The sequence below is a fragment of the Rhineura floridana genome, chromosome 1, assembly GCF_030035675.1.
Source record: "Rhineura floridana isolate rRhiFlo1 chromosome 1, rRhiFlo1.hap2, whole genome shotgun sequence".
NCBI classification, from domain to species: domain Eukaryota; kingdom Metazoa; phylum Chordata; class Lepidosauria; order Squamata; family Rhineuridae; genus Rhineura; species Rhineura floridana.
The window spans coordinates 118,187,600-118,203,630 of record NC_084480.1 but is presented as its reverse complement, the minus strand read 5'-3'; the positions used below and the strand labels follow the sequence as shown (position 1 = coordinate 118,203,630).

Sequence of the window (16,031 nt, the reverse complement as noted above, 5' to 3'; positions counted from 1 at the left end):
TAAGCTTTGTTTTGAATCTAAGGCCAAAGTAAACAAACAAGCATAAACAAGGCAAAGATAAAACCCCATTGCTTTGTTTTTGTAAAACAATGGGATACCATTAGTTGTATATACATATAGACAGAACCATAAACTGCTTCCAGTATTGCTTGGGATTTGTATGCCAAAACGGGAAAGGATTGTTTTTGAGGTGAAGAAACATTCACTTAGGTGAGATAGTGCAGCCCACTTTAACCCATTCTCAGTTATAAAGGACATACACCAACAGTAGGCAAAAATAGAAATATGGAATAATCATGTTCATTGACCTGGCAAAAAATTGGAAGAGGGTTCTATGGGAATGCTGTACGAGTACTTTCCCTTCTGTTGTATCTGCTGAGTACAAACCAGCACTGTTTGTTGCTTCCTTTTCTCAAGCCTAGCTACATTTTGCTTGGACTTAGGAAGGATTCCAGTGTTAAGAAGAAGAATGTGCAATTTGTGCTTTCTCTTTTCATAGGAAGGGTTAACTCATTCATCTTTGACATAGTGAGATGCATATGATCCATGTTTGGGCAGAGGTCCCACATCTCACTGCAGGAAAGTTGCCCAAGATCTCTTTTTACATAGTACATCAAAAGAACCTCCAGTGAGGTACTACCTAGTCATGTGTGAAACCACCCAGGAGTGTATTGTGTTCCGTTGGAAGGACCTGTGCAGGCTGAAGAATCTGGCACTTCCAAGGCACCCTCCTGTTTCCTGCCTGGAGGATGAGATGTCCCTAGGTTTGAAGGGCCTTGCATGGCTAATGGAATGGAAGAAGGAGAATGATGAAGGGGCAAAGGTTCTAGGAGATACATTTTCTTAGAGCATAGGAAAACGTCTTGCAGTGACACAATCAGTGCTCTTGCTTCTACATGGCTCTTGCATTCTGTATATGTACCATGAATGGTGGAAATTTGGTGACTGTTGAAACTGGCATGTCAATGCTGACAATCTCAGACAAATTTTGTGAGTGTGTGAAATCTCAGAGAAATACTGTAAAATCCTGGTAGTCGCCTTAATATGATTATCAGCCTTCAGGCAAACACTTTTTTGTGTATGTCCCAAATGTGGGGAGAAATATATCTGTTTACAGATATTTATGAATTTATGTGGGATTGTCCATATCCATATGTCAATGTCACAGTCGCTCAATTTGGGACATTCACTAAGAGTGGTTCCCAACAGGGTTTTTTTTGTAAGCTCAAAAAATTTTGTGACCCCCCCCATGCTAATTGTAATTTTAGTCTCTGTTAATTGAAAAAATGCTGCATAGCAAACTCACATCTCCAAATATCCCTTTCCATAAAAAGCTCCCTGCAGACAGGGAGGTGTTGCTTTCTTTTCTTAATGCAAGGTTCCAATCAAATTGGGATCCCCCTCCCCTCCGACAGTCTGCAGAGGTACAGTTGTGTCTCCCAACACCAGTGGGTTACAGTGTTGGACTAAGTTCCAGGTTCAAATCCCCACCCAGCCATGAAGCCCACTAGGTGACCTTGGGCCAGATACAGTCTCTCAGCCTGACCTATCTCACAGGGATAGGATAAAATCGAAAAGAGAGGGGACCATGTGCACCACCTTGAGCAACTTGGAGGAAAGGTGGGATATAAATGCAATAATAAATAAATAAATTTCAGCTGCAGTATGTGGTCCCCAGCCTCAGCCAACCTGCTGAGCTTTTTAAAAATCATCATCAAGAAGCAGCAGTATGGTAATGGTGGGGATGCTAGATTGTGAAGACAAAAGGGTGGATAGATTAATGAGGGGGGTTAGAGTTTTAGGCCTTGGGATGATCATCAGAACTGATCACTTGATTAGCATGCACTTGGGGAATGACAGTGGAGCAGAAGACAGATCAGCTCATGCACGAACACAAACACACCTGCCCCTCCTGCAAGCAGCTGCAGGTGTGCATGCATTTGAGCAATTGGGAGAAGGGAAACCCTCAACTGCTGCAGCATCTTGGAGAGGGCTCTGTCTGGGCTAAATGCAAGATCTGGGTGGCCTCACAAATAGGAATAAATTTTAAAAGGTGGCAGCTAAGCAGGAGTCAAGAAAGGCAGGCAGGCTGGGTGTCAGGAAGGAAGGGGGAAAACAGCCTTCCCTTGAAGCCTTGCTTCTTTTTGTTTCACAAAAAGCCCTCTCCCCTCATTCTGAGTAAGGGCATCAGCAGCAGCAGTGCGAGGAGTCGGGATAGTAATCCCCTCTTCTTCCTGGTAGCACCTCCCTCATCCTCTTTTGGCATCTGCCATGTGTGGTATAGGCAGATGCCTCCCTTGGCAAGCCTGAAAGACACTCTGGTGCTTCAGCAAAGTCCTCCCCTCTCGTTTGGAGCAAGGGGGAGGTGTTATCTGCTGCAACCCTACCTCCCTATTCATCAGCTCCCACTGGTGGTACACGCCCTGGTCACCTCTCGATTAGACTACTGCAATGCGCTCTACGTGGGGTTACCCTTGAAAACGGTCCGGAAACTACAACTGGTGCAGAATGCGGCAGCTCGGTTGCTTACAAACAGCCGCCGCCGTGATCACATCACGCCAGTATTATTTCACCTACATTGGCTTCCAGTTGTTTTCCGGGCCCAATTCAAGGTGTTGGTATTAACCTTTAAATCCCTATACGGTCTCGGCCCAGTTTACCTGAAGGAGCGCCTCCAGTACCACAAATTAAGCCGCCCAACCAGATCAGCCACACAGGGCCTTCTCTCAGTCCCACCAACGAAAACAGCTAGGTTGGTAGGGACTAGAGAGAGGGCATTTTCAGTGGTGGCCCCCACTCTCTGGAACTCCCTCCCATTCGATCTTCGCCATGCCCCTTCCCTGGATACATTCCGCCGGGCCTTAAAAACTTGGCTCTTTGGACAGGCCTTTAGGATTTCCGGGGAGGGCTAACTTTTTTGGGATACTTATTATCTATTGATTGCCCTAACTGATCTCATGCTGCTGTGATTAATGACTTCATTGTATTTTATCTGCATTGTATTGTATTTTACTGAATTTTAGTTTGTACGTCGCCTAGAGTGGCTTCGGCCAGATAGGCGACACAAAAATTAAATTTTATTATTATTATTATTATCTGCAGCTACAGTGGGAAGCAGACAGCATCCAGGCAGCGAAGACTTTTTAAAAATAATAATAAATAATTCATTTCTTTACTGTTTGCAGCCCCCCTGGGGGTAACGGCCCCCAGGTTGGGAACCACTGCACTATAACATATATATTATCAAGAGATTTGATGGAATCAGTAGGTTACTGTGAGTTCAAAAATGTTGTAGTCAACAGACTTCTTACGAGTGTTGAATTCATAGACACTAAACATGTGAAACAATTTAATTGCCACGGCTGCCCCTTGGAACTCTTCAAACTGCCAGTTTGTGATGATGCTGGCAATCTCTAATAGATTCCCTAGACCAGTCTTCCCCAACCTGGCGCCCTTCTGATGTTTTGGACTCCAGCTCTCATCAGCCTGAACCAGCACAACCCATGGTCAGGGATGATGGAAATTGTAGTCCAAACATCTGGAGGGCACCAGGTTAGGGAAGACCTTTGACAAATAAGCTGCTAGTTTAACGACTTCTGAAGAAAGGCTGTAATCTGTAGTTTAATATAAAGACAAGATCTCCTGAAATACATCAGCTTTGGCTGACAAATGCACAAAAACATACAGTTTGGCTGTATATGCTAGAAAGAAAATGGGCTTTGGTGACCTTGATAGTACTTTGTAAATGTTACTTTCCTCAAACTGATAGATGTCCTTGTCATACATTTGTGGCTATTGTGAATATTTGTGTCAGAGTATTTGGCTTTGGAACCCAGTATCATCCCTGCAACACCACAGCCCAGTAAGTCTTACGGTTGGGAGTGTCGGGCTTGAGTTGTGGATTTAATACTGTTATGAGACTTGAACTGTGATGTGTAAATGTCATCAGATTCACTAACAGTCTGCCAAACCCGTCATTAATTAAAAGAGAGAAATTAATGCTTTCTTCCATTAGGGAGCCCAAGGCAGCAGTCACCCAGGCAGGCACTGGCCAGGCCCAGACCTGTTTAGCTGCGATAAAGTGATGGCCTCATGTGCTTCCAGTCCATACTCTGGAATAGCTTATTTGGTGTATTGTAGCTAGGTAACATTCAACCAGTGCATAACTTGATTAGATGGACTAATTTCTCCTGCATCTGAGCCTTTCACAGTTAATTCAGTGGGGCTGCAGCAGAAAATGTTTCTTAGGAACATTTATCTTGTTTATATTGGCTGTAATCTTCCATAGGATTGCAGCCATTGACATTCAAAATGCCTTGAATTTATTCCCTTCCTGAAAAGGAAGAGATTTTCTATTATATTCCAAGTTTCTTGGTTATCATATTTAAAAGCTGTTGCTAAATTTGAGGGGGTGGGTCCACACATACCCAATAGAAAATAAGCAAGATCAGTAATTTCATTAGTTAATTTCACTCAATAAATATGTAACCAGTTCTCAACATCAATAAGAATTGTAGGAAATGTGGCTAAAGAATGCACAAAGTAAAAGCTCTATAAAAGGCAGAAAGTATGTAATTTGATGATATTTCTTTGATGTTCTTCAGTATTCAAGGAAAAGCTTAAAAATATATTTAATGTAGAGACAGTAGAGAAATATGCATTTCTCCAAAATTTGCAATACAGTTTCCAACCAAAAATGTAATAAAATGTGCATAATGTATTAGGTGGAAAGTGCATACAAAACTTTTGAAAGAAGCTAAAAAGAGTTTTCAGAGGACTAATGACATTTCTTAAGGTAATTTTGCACACTCTTTAAGTTATCCAATTTTTTCCTAAAGAAAAATGCAAATAATTTTAGATGCCCATCCTCAGGTGAAACATCTTCACCAGGTGAACTTCAATAAAAGTAGCAGCATTTCTCAGCAAGGCTTTACGTATCCTTCAATATAAGTGTTAAAATGGTCCATCTTAAGGCTAAAGCAGATGCAACATAAGTACAAGTAGAGCACTTATTCTTGTAAGCATTCCACATGCACCCTGTCACATTTAAATACGCTTATGTGCACTGACCTTTCATGTGTAGTATTAGCATATCTGTATTACACCTACCCAACCCACTGAAACTATCTGAACATTTCTTTATATTTGAACAAAGCAGCCCTAATCCTAACGGATCTTTAAAGTCCACGATTTTGGTATTAATCTGAAAATGTACAAACCATATCATCCCCAACACACACACACACATAGTGCATCTGGTTAGATTTTCATATGATCTTGGAGAGGATTCTTCAACACGAGTGATATAGATTAAGGAATGAATGTAACAGAATCAATTCTTTTGGACTGTGGTTGCATAATGGAAATCGACTACTATGAATGAACCTGTGTTCAGAAGTTATGAACAGCAGAGCTAATGCACTGCAATGAGTTCATCTTTATTATTGCATTACACCTGAATCAATTGATAAGGCAAGTTTTTTTAAAAAGCTAAGAATGGCACTTAATTGAATAACAGTCAATGTAATTATATTAGGAGAAGCCAATGGTACTGCTGACAGCGGAAAAGGGACCTTGTCGACAAGAGTACCCAGACTTGTCCACACATTTCTGCACATCATTTGCCTGACAGATATTAAAGATTACTGATTGCTACTGCTATAAATGATAAGTGAATGGATATGGCATCATTTTCTATTGATAGCTGAAACCAGCTGCAACTTTTAACAGATCATCCTCAGGAAAGCAACTTTTGATAGGAGGAGGAAGGTGATGCAGTATTAATATGCTTTTGTGTATTGCATTCAATAAATCCTGGTAGGAAACAAAGGAAAAAATGAGAGAGAAATGACAGGCATGGTACTTCCTAGCTGCACTGACACAAGAGTCAGCTTGTGGTGTATTTTAGTGGGGCATGGGAAACACTGGAAAAAGGTGAACCTAGGCTCAACTCGCATGACAAACCGTGACATGGTGGTCACTTCCAATGCTGTTTACAGCGTAGTACAGTAAACAGCATGGTGGGTTTGGATGTCGGAAACCCTGGTTCAGATTGCTGCTCAGCTACAAAGCTGACCTTAGGCAAGTCACTTCCTCAATTTAAGCTACCACAGAGGGTGTCCTGCTGGGCCACCCCAGAAAGTGTGCAGCCCTGCTGGGTCGCACCCTGAAATAGTGCAGGCAGCTGTTTATGAGTTGGAATAGGCAGCCATGACCTCTCCCATCCATTCCTACCCTGTCCTCTTGTTTACCAACCCTCCCCCACCTGGTCTGTGGCACACCTGGATTCCTGCTTCTTGTTACAGGCAGGAGTATGTGGAAGGACTGGGGGAACTGGGAGGAAAAACAAGGGCTGGGCCTATTCTGTTAGATCAAGCCATTTTCAAAGGTGGCCCCATATTTATGGAATATGATATCCCAAGAAGTAAGTAGGGCCCCTTCATTAATAACTGTTAAAGAGCCTCTAAAGATGTTTTTAGTTCGGTCTGCTTGTTCATCGATTTTTATCAATTGCTGTGTCTTAACAGATTTTTTGCTGCTTATTTTAAAGGGGGTGTAGATTTTACATGTTTTATGACTGGGTTTGAATGCTGCCTTGTGTCCTGAAAGGCAGGATATAAATATTTTAATAAAATAAAATAAGGATTTTAATGTTACATGCATGTTTTTTGGGTTGTGTTCTGGCAACCGTAGTTGTGAGACTAAAATGTCACCCTGAGCTTTTCAGGATGCAAACATGCACATGAACAACTCACTGTTCTCCTGACAGTTTTTACCATGAGAGTATGCAGTAGCATAGCAAGCTACTACTCTCAAGCAGCCACTAGCTGTTGCAATTAAAGTTGCCACGTGCCTCTACTTGCTTGTATGATGAAGTCAGGGAAGCAAGCACATTTCCTAGGTATAATTTCTTGGTGTCGATCATGGTACCAGGAAGCTCAACAGCACTGTTACACCATGTGCAATCACTGGCAATACAACTGCATCTTGTTAACATGCAGGCCTTCACAGTTAAGTGCTTCCTGTATTTTGCTTAGAAACTTTCCCTTTGGATCATTTGCCATCTGACACTAGTATGAGCAAGAAATAATTTTGTCTTAAAACCCTGTAAGGTCTGTTTATTTATCATTCATTGATGTGAATACAGCATGCATCTGTTCAGAACAAATCTGTGGATGATGTGAATTTGCCTGTGTCTGATTTGATTTATGGTTTTAGATTGTGCAGTTGGTCCGGTCACCATCAGGACAACAGTGTCAGTGAGATGATGGGTGACAGAAAATGATCTCATGGCTGAAGCATTTTTAGCCTGTATTGTTTTAAGAATTCTCTTTTCTTTTTTCTTTTTCTTTTTCTTTTTTTAAAGCCAGATGTGACTGGATTGGAATGTGAATTTGTTCTCTTTCTCTCTGTCTCTTTCTTTCTGTCTCTTTCTTTCTATCTCTCTCACTGTCTCTCTCTTTCTTTTGTGATCTGGATTTAGCAAAAGATTAGAAAGCTGATCTTATCACAAGGTAAGCTCAGCCTTCATAAGTGCAGTGTGGGGGACATGTATAATACACTTCTGAGCTTAGGAAAAACAACAGTGCTATACTTTCTGTGAAAGGATCGTTTTTCCTTTGGGAATGAATATATGCCTATATGTATATGTCTGTGCTTTGCAGCTTCACCTCCCCCTGCCCGCCCGCCCAATCAGACATATCTCTCACTAGCTCTTCTCCATAGGCTGAGATCCTATGGGACCCAAATTTACTTTCCCTCAGTTATCAATCATCCTTTAAACTAGGAACAGCCACCTGCCTTCTATCAAAGGGGAGAGTAGGTTGTTATCCTAGTTTGCTATAAGGTAAATGAGTTATGACAAGATAGGACGAATCATATAAATAGATATGGAAAATTAAGTCTACACTATTCTATATCCCCACCCTCCATCCTAGTTATGATACACACTTGGTTTATTCTGCTACATTTGGGAGCCCAGCTGGTTGAGAGAGACCCTCTTGGTGAATCTGTTGTTAGAACCAATGTTCAGATAACATAAAGAAATCTTACTTTATCGTCTTTGGTTTCCTATACTTAGTCACACAAATTTGGAAGGAACATTGTGCAGAAGCAGTTGGCTTTTTTAGATTATGAACCGCACACCCAGATTGGATCCAGATGTGCATCTGCCTTACAATGCACATTTGAACAGAAGGCATCCAGTGTGGCCCCCAATTGAACTACAAGGAAAGGATAAGGGCAGGCATTTCCATCCACATTGCCAACTGCTTTCTTAGACTTGGACACATTGTTGTGCGCAACTGTATCTGGATTGGAGCTGTGTTGATTTTTTTTAAAGAAATCATTTTTCTCTTTTTCATTAAAATGTTTGCCATGAAGCAGCTGCATGTCAGCTTTATGTAAATGTGCAACTGTCTTTGGGCTGTAAGCTAGAGCAGAGTTGCAGGATCCACACTTTGGCAGAGCCAAGCTCAAGGATCCTCACAGCAGCCCCTAGTGATTGCATATAATATAATATGCCATATATCATTATGCTTTTGGCTGTGCATCCTGAGTGAACCCACACCCTGCAACCCATGCTTTGCAAGGTACTAAGTACCCTATAACCCTCCCAGATGCTTTTTTGCAGAATTATACCTGGGAATAGAACATGTAAACACAGCCGTATCGAGCCCATAATTTGTGGTAAGGAATATATTGTGGCACATGCTAACCCTAATAGGCCTGCAAACTTGTTTTGCAGACAAATATTTAGTAGTAAATATTTAATTTATGTATTCTCTTTTTAATTTATCGTTGCTTACCTCAAGCCTTGTGCTTTTTTTTGTGGGGGGGGAGGAAATCAGTGAATTTAAATAAATATAATAAGGGCATTGAAGCAATAATATGAATAAATATAAGGACAAATTTTTGACAAGTGCACTTGGCTCAGTCTTAACAATGCAGAGTCATCCACTACTATTTTTTGGGGGGAAACTCTTCATAATAACTAGTAATCCCACATGACTCAACATGGATTGTGTTTTTCAACTGTTAGTGTGGCCCCAAATTTAAGCAATACATGTTTTAAGCCAAAATATCTTATAAAATGCCCAACTGAAATCTGTGGTAGCCTTATGCAAAACCTACTTTTAAATATCTGTTGGATCAGATTCAAAATATCTCTTCTCTTTCCATTCAAAGCATTCACTGACATATTCCATTGTTAAAATTGATCTTGCCCAAAATTATTTAACCCCCCCCCATTATTGGGAAGAGGATAAACTAGTCTAACTTCTCAGACTTTCTTCTAGTTACCCTTTGCCCTCTACTGGCCTCTATGATGACCATCCCAGACTTTAACATTGTGAACCAATGTTGTGTATTCAGAGAGAGGTTCCATGGATTTCCTATCTCCCTCCTAGTTCCTGTGAAACAGTATACTTTTGAAAGAGCTGCAGCAATCCATTGATTTTTTTTAGAGGCCATATTGCTGATTAGCCTTCCATATGTTACCTTACCCAAAACACAAGAGCTGTAGTTCTTTATAAGACTAATCATATTTGAGAGAGAGAAAAGACTGAGTTAGTGTGGATTTGCAGCATTTTGTCTTGTATTTGTGTCCATATAGTAATGCCTGGATTTCCAAGAAAAGGGACAATAGAAGTAGAATTGCATGAAAATGTCCTCTTGCTAACTGATCTTAATCTGTACGGTTTGTGTTATAAATGTAATCAGCAATGCTGTATGTTTTTCTTCCTCGTATCCCCTTCCTCTTTCTTTCCCAGACACAGTGCTAACATAAACCTGCACCGTAAACTGTTGACCAAAGAACTGGATGACATGGGACTGGATACTTCTCAGCCCTCACTTAGTAAGGACCTCCGTGATGAATTTTTAATGAAGATCTATGGTGCCCCACATCAGATGGGGTTTGACATAAGGGAAGACACATCCTCCCCAGCAGGTACTGAGGACTCCCATCTGAACGGGTACGGAAGGGGCATATCAGAAGATTACATGGTGCTAGATCTGAGCACCACCTCCAGCATCCAGTCTAGTAGTAGCATCCATTCCTCAAGAGAATCTGATGCAGGAAGCGATGAGGGGATTCTGCTTGATGATGTTGATGGGGCAAGTGACAGTGGGGAGTCATCACACAAAGCTGACGCCCCAGCATTAGGGGTTGGCATGGGTGCCGAAGTTCCAGGATCTCTCATGTTTAACAGTGTTTCCATGAGCAACGGGGGGATTGTGTGTAACATTTGCCACAAAATGTACAGCAACAAGGGGACTCTCAGGGTGCATTACAAGACTGTGCACTTACGAGAAATGCACAAGTGCAAAATTTCTGGATGCAACATGATGTTTTCTTCTGTCCGCAGCCGAAATCGGCACAGTCAGAACCCGAACCTGCATAAAAACATTCCCTTCACTTCACTAGACTAGTTCAAAGGTGGACATGGTAAACGCCAGCTCTCACAGAGGGTTTTACTTCTTTGAACTGCCATTTACAGGCTATTATATAAATATATATAAATATAAATATATATCTTTTTTTTCTTTTTTTAACAAAACGGAAGAAAAACACCAGGTGCTTCCCCCCCTTTTTTTTTCTTCTAATTTTGTTGGTTGGTTAGGATTTTTATTTTCTGTAGGTTGGGATAGTTTGTTTAACCTGGGATGAAATTTCCACTGCTTTAAAGAAAACAACCACAACAACCACAAATGTACATGCATTTTAAAGCCCCACTTTTGTTACAAAACCCATGGTCATCTCCAAAGAGACTGTTTCATCTAACTTTGACTGTTGCCTGCAATCGTAGGAAAAGGAAAGGGGGAATATTTGGGAGGGGGGAAACCAAGGAAACGAAGCACTGCAGAGGGGGGGGAGAACAAGTTCAGTCGTCTTTTGTGTATTTTAAACCTTTGAGAGGATCCTCAACTACACATGGCTAGTACACTTGTATATATTGAGCCTTGAAGGGCCCATCATGTAAAACAATTGTATTGATGGTGGTTACCTCTTTATGTTTTGGGGTTGTTTTTTTGTTTTTTTACATTTACATCCAGCTGTTAGATATGGGGAGGGGGGAGAATAGTTTGCTGGGTAGCTCTGTTCATTTATATTAGCTTCAGTGCACATTTAGAAAAAAGGGGGAAAAAGACAACACAAGGTCTTGTTTTTTAACTACCTGTTAGAGATGCGTAATGAGGAGGTGCTGGCATGCTTTAGAGCACCTGATCTGATACCATTTTTTGTTTTTCTTAGGGGTTTTTTTTTTGTCTTGTTACTATTACATAAATCCAGTCATGCACTTTTTTCTTACACAATGTGGGGATGTGTAATAATATCCATACCCTTTTTTCCCTTAAAAGTATTGCCATACTTTCAGTGTCTTATTAAGAAAAATACACTTTTGTTAGAAGTGTCTGGTCAGTATGGGTCGAGAATGCCGAACAAAAAAGTGTTAAATGTTGACACAAAACTGCCAACTTTGCACAAGTTTTCAGTAACCAAAATATAATCAGCTGCTGTGGACAGGACAAAAAAACCCTAGGAATTTGGGAGCAAGAAGAGAATATATAAAAATATTCTTCTAAGGTTTTAAATATTATCCACACCTACAAACGTCCATGGAAAGAAAGAAAGAAAGAAAGAAAGAAAGAAAGAAAGAAAGAAAGAAAGAAAGAAAGAAAGAACGAACGAACGAACGAAGAGCTACACAGTGCAAAACAATGGAGACAGTACAAGGCATTTCTTCAACTGAGAAAGGGTGGCCTTTCAGAAAATAGGTGCCTGAGGCTACAGTCTTAAGCACACAAGGATGTTCCACTGAGCTGTGTGGGACTTTTTTCTGAATTGGCATGCATAGGATTGCTCAGTAAGGCCTTGACTAAGTGTTACAGAGCACACATGGTTGCCACCAACCTACATCCACCACATAACATTTCTCCACTAATGTTTAGGAAAAGCAAAATGTTGTGTAATGTTACTATGTCAATGGTTTGCCATTCCACCTCATTGGTTACCACTTGCAGGCTGTGTGTGGAAATGCTAAATTTGATTATATTACAATACTTCTTTTTTTTCTCTAAACATTACTGGAGGAGTACAGTACTAGGCAAGATGCGGGAGGGATTGGGTTGACAGAAGCCATGCATTGACTGTAGTGTTTAGTAGGGGCCTCAGTGACTTAAGAACCAAATACAGATTCCTGAAATGAATGTGTGTGTTCTCCACTGAAGACTTGAGCTTTAGTTGCATTAAAAAGAAAACCAATTCTGACCTCTGCAAAGTTGTCTGATGTGCACTGAGAAGTGCTGTAGTATGATTAAGGCATGTTTTTATAGAAGCAATCAAAAGCCATTAATGGCACAAGCACTTAAAGCTTGGAAAATGTGTGTTTTTCATTTTATTGGGTTACTTCCCTTTTGGAGAAATCAAAAGCTGGTGGTGGTGGTGGTGGTGGAGACCCAAAACAAATCTTAATGTTTTCACCTTTTGTACTTTCCAAACATGGTTTGTCAGAGAAGAATTACAGTAAAGTTGGGAAAGAGCACATCAGAGGAGAGGCCAATGATTGAGGAAGACAGGGAGAAGCTGCTCACCAAATCTTTTTTGTTTCTGGTGTTTACACATGTTGTCTGAGCATGGCAAACCACACTGGCAGCCTGCGTTACCACAACATACTGACTGAATGATGATATTTACTTAAGCTCAGCCTACAGCCAAGATCATTATGATGTGTGTCATATAACAGATTTTTTTTTTCATTTTTAAGGATACACAAGGAATATTTCTGCACACAGTGCATTGCTAACTCAAAGAAAGTGTTTTCCTTCCTAGAACATTTCTCTTGTAACTGAGAAACCAGAAATGCTTGGTTGTCAGCTTCTAAGGTGAATCTGTTGTGTACTTTCAACTACTGTCAATTGCGAATCAGCATCAACAGTCCAGTCTTAATTTTACAAGCGGAAACTATTCCAGTTAAATAGATTCCCTCCTCTTCATTGGCCCTAATCCACCTATTGTTAGTTGTGGCTAAATCTCATTGGAACCAGTAGGAACAAGTTGGTATCCTCTAATCTAAGTCCTATTGCTTTCAGTCATGACTAGCTTTATCTTAATTGGGCTCATGGTATGCTATAGTATTTTTTTCTCACAAAACAAAATAAAAACACTAGTTGCAGTATCCCCATGTGTGGGGAAAAACAGAAGATTTCTTCATTAACCAAAATGCCTTATTTTAGGCCAGATTTCTTTGTTTTCAAATAGTAGGCACAAGTCTCGATATTATTTACAGAATTCATACAGACTCTTTTAAAAGTGTTACCGACCAGTATGTCAAAAATATGTTTACATCAAAACCTCCACAATTTTTGCTGACTTGATTTTTTTTATTTCTGCTTTGTCTTTTTTCCAAAGTCTTAATTACTTTTGTTTATAAAATTGAATGGAGAGATGCTTTGTTTTGTTTTATGCTGCATATGTATGGTATGCTTGTGAAAGGGAACATAGAAAAGTAAAGGTGTGTTCTTCCCAAACATAATGAACCTTTGTAGTGTTATCTGTACCGCACTGTCTCTTCAAACCCTGCCCTCTGCCCAGCTATTAGGAACCAAGTGAGAAGAAATATTGAAAAGGCAGAACAATCATAAACAAATGGCTAAATGATATCTAAGGAACAAACAAACAAAAAATCAACACTGTTTTTGAAGTATGTATGGTATAAATAAATATCATTTTTAATGAAAAACATATTTGAGGTATATAAATAATTCTTTCCTGAATAAATCACTGTTCTGCATTCTCATTTTACTTTTGTTTCTGCTAAAGGTCAAATGGCTTTGGTAAAACTAGATTGGAAACTTAAACATCATCAAGTAGGCCATATTCAGCAAATGAGTTGCACAGGCAACATCTGTTTGTTACACAAAATGAAACAGGATGGTAGATAATTGTAGTGAATCAGAGAAAAACAGACACATGGTTTAGGCATTAACATTCTTTCATACCTACCAACATTTGAACGTATGAGAGAGGCTTGTGGTGGTGATAGGCTGCACACACTAAACATAAATATGGTTTAAAATTACTTAACTTTCATGGCCTGTATCAAAGGCAGCGATTCCCTAACTGGGTTGGGGCACATTAGTGTGCTGCCAGAAGAACTAATGTGTGTCTTGAAAAATGAAGCAATCATTTTGTAACCATGCACCATCAGATTGTGGAACTCTATGCAGCGTTCACACTGTCTCTCAATATATGGACACTACTATTACCTTCAGGGCTCTGGCCTAATCATACAGCACATGCTGTACGTACAGAAGGTTCCAGGTTCAGCCCTTGTCATCTCAAGGTAGGGGTCGGGAAAACTGTCTGAAACCCTGGAGGGTCACTATCACTCGTAGCCAATAATGAGCTAGATGGGCTAATGGTTTCACTTGACATACGGTAACTTCCAAGGAAGGGAGATTGTGGGATTTCTTGTGGTAACTCATGCTACAGCCAATAGTCATAGGGTAATCCCAAATGCTTCACTGTTGCCCAATGCCATCCTTAAGCCCTGACTGACCAGGCAAATAGGAAGGTGGGGCACTAGGAGGCAGTTAGTGGCCTTGCAAGGAGAATGCCTGGACCTTGTTGTGGGTGCTGACCAAGAGGATATTTATGTGGTGGTCTTCAAGAAAGAGTGAATTGTATCTACAACTTTCATTTAAGAAGCAGTACCCCAGGTATCAAAGTTTGGGAAACCTTGTCCTAAGAACTCATCTACATAAAACTCTCATAGGGACAGTGCCATTTCCGAATATGGGTGCTAGGTATATTTCCTTCATGTATGTGCTTTGCAATGCTGAAGTCAGAAGAAAAAGCCACATATTGATGGGGCAATGCTGCTGGAAGGGAGAGTAGGTTAGTTTATCTTTGCAGCTTTTGATTGACGTTAATGGAGCAGTTTAGTGTTCCAATGAACAGCGCAGGAGCAGTTAGCCTCTTAAGAAGTATTTGAAATGCTAATAGAATACATCCTTTAAAGAGTTCAAATAATGGCACAAGTTCTTATGTGGAGTTGTCACTCATCTCTTGATTTTGCAGGTACTGTCCAGTTAGCTGCTTGTGCATTCACAGTTGCTATGGGGCCTGTAATGCAGCCACAATTGTTAACTTTCTAGTTGGCAGGGAGGGGGTGGGAACATAACCCTCACTTTAATGGGCTGGCATTTAGATTTTTAGTTTCAAAACCTGAAGGAGGGAGAGATCCATTTTGAAAGGTCTCTGGGTGCCTCATCTCTTTTACATCCAACTGCCAGGGAATAATGTAGGAGTGGTTAAAAAACACACAACTCCTGTCAAATCCTAAATCCTTTGTAGTCCTTCAAAAGAAATGAATAGGAGAAAAATGAAGTTACAAATTTTCATGTGACCCAGCATTGGTAAGAGAGGCAATGTTTTCTAATGTTTGGCTTTCAACATCAAAATAAAGATGTTTTTCATCCTGCATAGATAATAGCTCAGCACTTTTTGTATTTAGAATGAATTTCTGCCTAGTTTAATTTAATATTCCCTAGTGTATTTTCAACAGGCATTTTAAGAAAGTGCTCAGAGTCTTCTAAAATTAAGGTGGTACTTTAGAGCCAACAATCTTGTGTTTGCCCTATAAAGCCAAAGCTGGATCTGTGCTGGAATTGTTTTTGAGATGTTTTATACATTTTTTTAGTGTTTTGTCACTTGTTTACCACACTGGGCTCCTGGGAGGAAGGACGGAAATAAAGTATATATATATATATATACTGACTCTACCCTCAGGATTCCCAGCTAGGCTATTTTCAAATATATTTTTCCTCCATTGGATTGTAGCCTAAAATCCTTCACGTGGAGTAGTCCAATGGAGAAAGGAACATAAAAGCTGACCCAACCACATTAGGGTCCATTCACTTGGTGATGATTCATATGGGCATTTCAATAACTTTTTCAGCATTAATTGCCATGTGATCTCATGAGATCCTCTGTTAGCATTTATTTATTTATTTATGAAAATATTTAT

At 40.2% G+C, this 16,031-nt stretch overlaps 1 protein-coding gene across 24 annotated transcripts in view; it reads left to right on the top strand.

Moving 5' to 3' along the window:
• The window catches only part of BNC2 (basonuclin zinc finger protein 2), a 626,204-nt gene extending 612,458 nt beyond the window's left edge, over positions 1-13,746 (top strand). For 22 of the 24 annotated variants that reach the window (XM_061630417.1, XM_061630538.1, XM_061630453.1 and 19 more), the window contains one exon: positions 9,771-13,746. In XM_061630417.1, coding sequence (XP_061486401.1) covers positions 9,771-10,431 — 661 coding nt within the window. In that variant the 3' untranslated portion in view covers positions 10,432-13,746. Of the gene's footprint in view, positions 1-7,483; positions 7,515-9,770 lie in introns of all 24 variants that reach the window. The other 2 variants (XM_061630543.1, XM_061630549.1) reach the window with 2 other exon arrangements.
• The last annotated feature ends 2,285 nt before the right edge of the window (positions 13,747-16,031 follow it).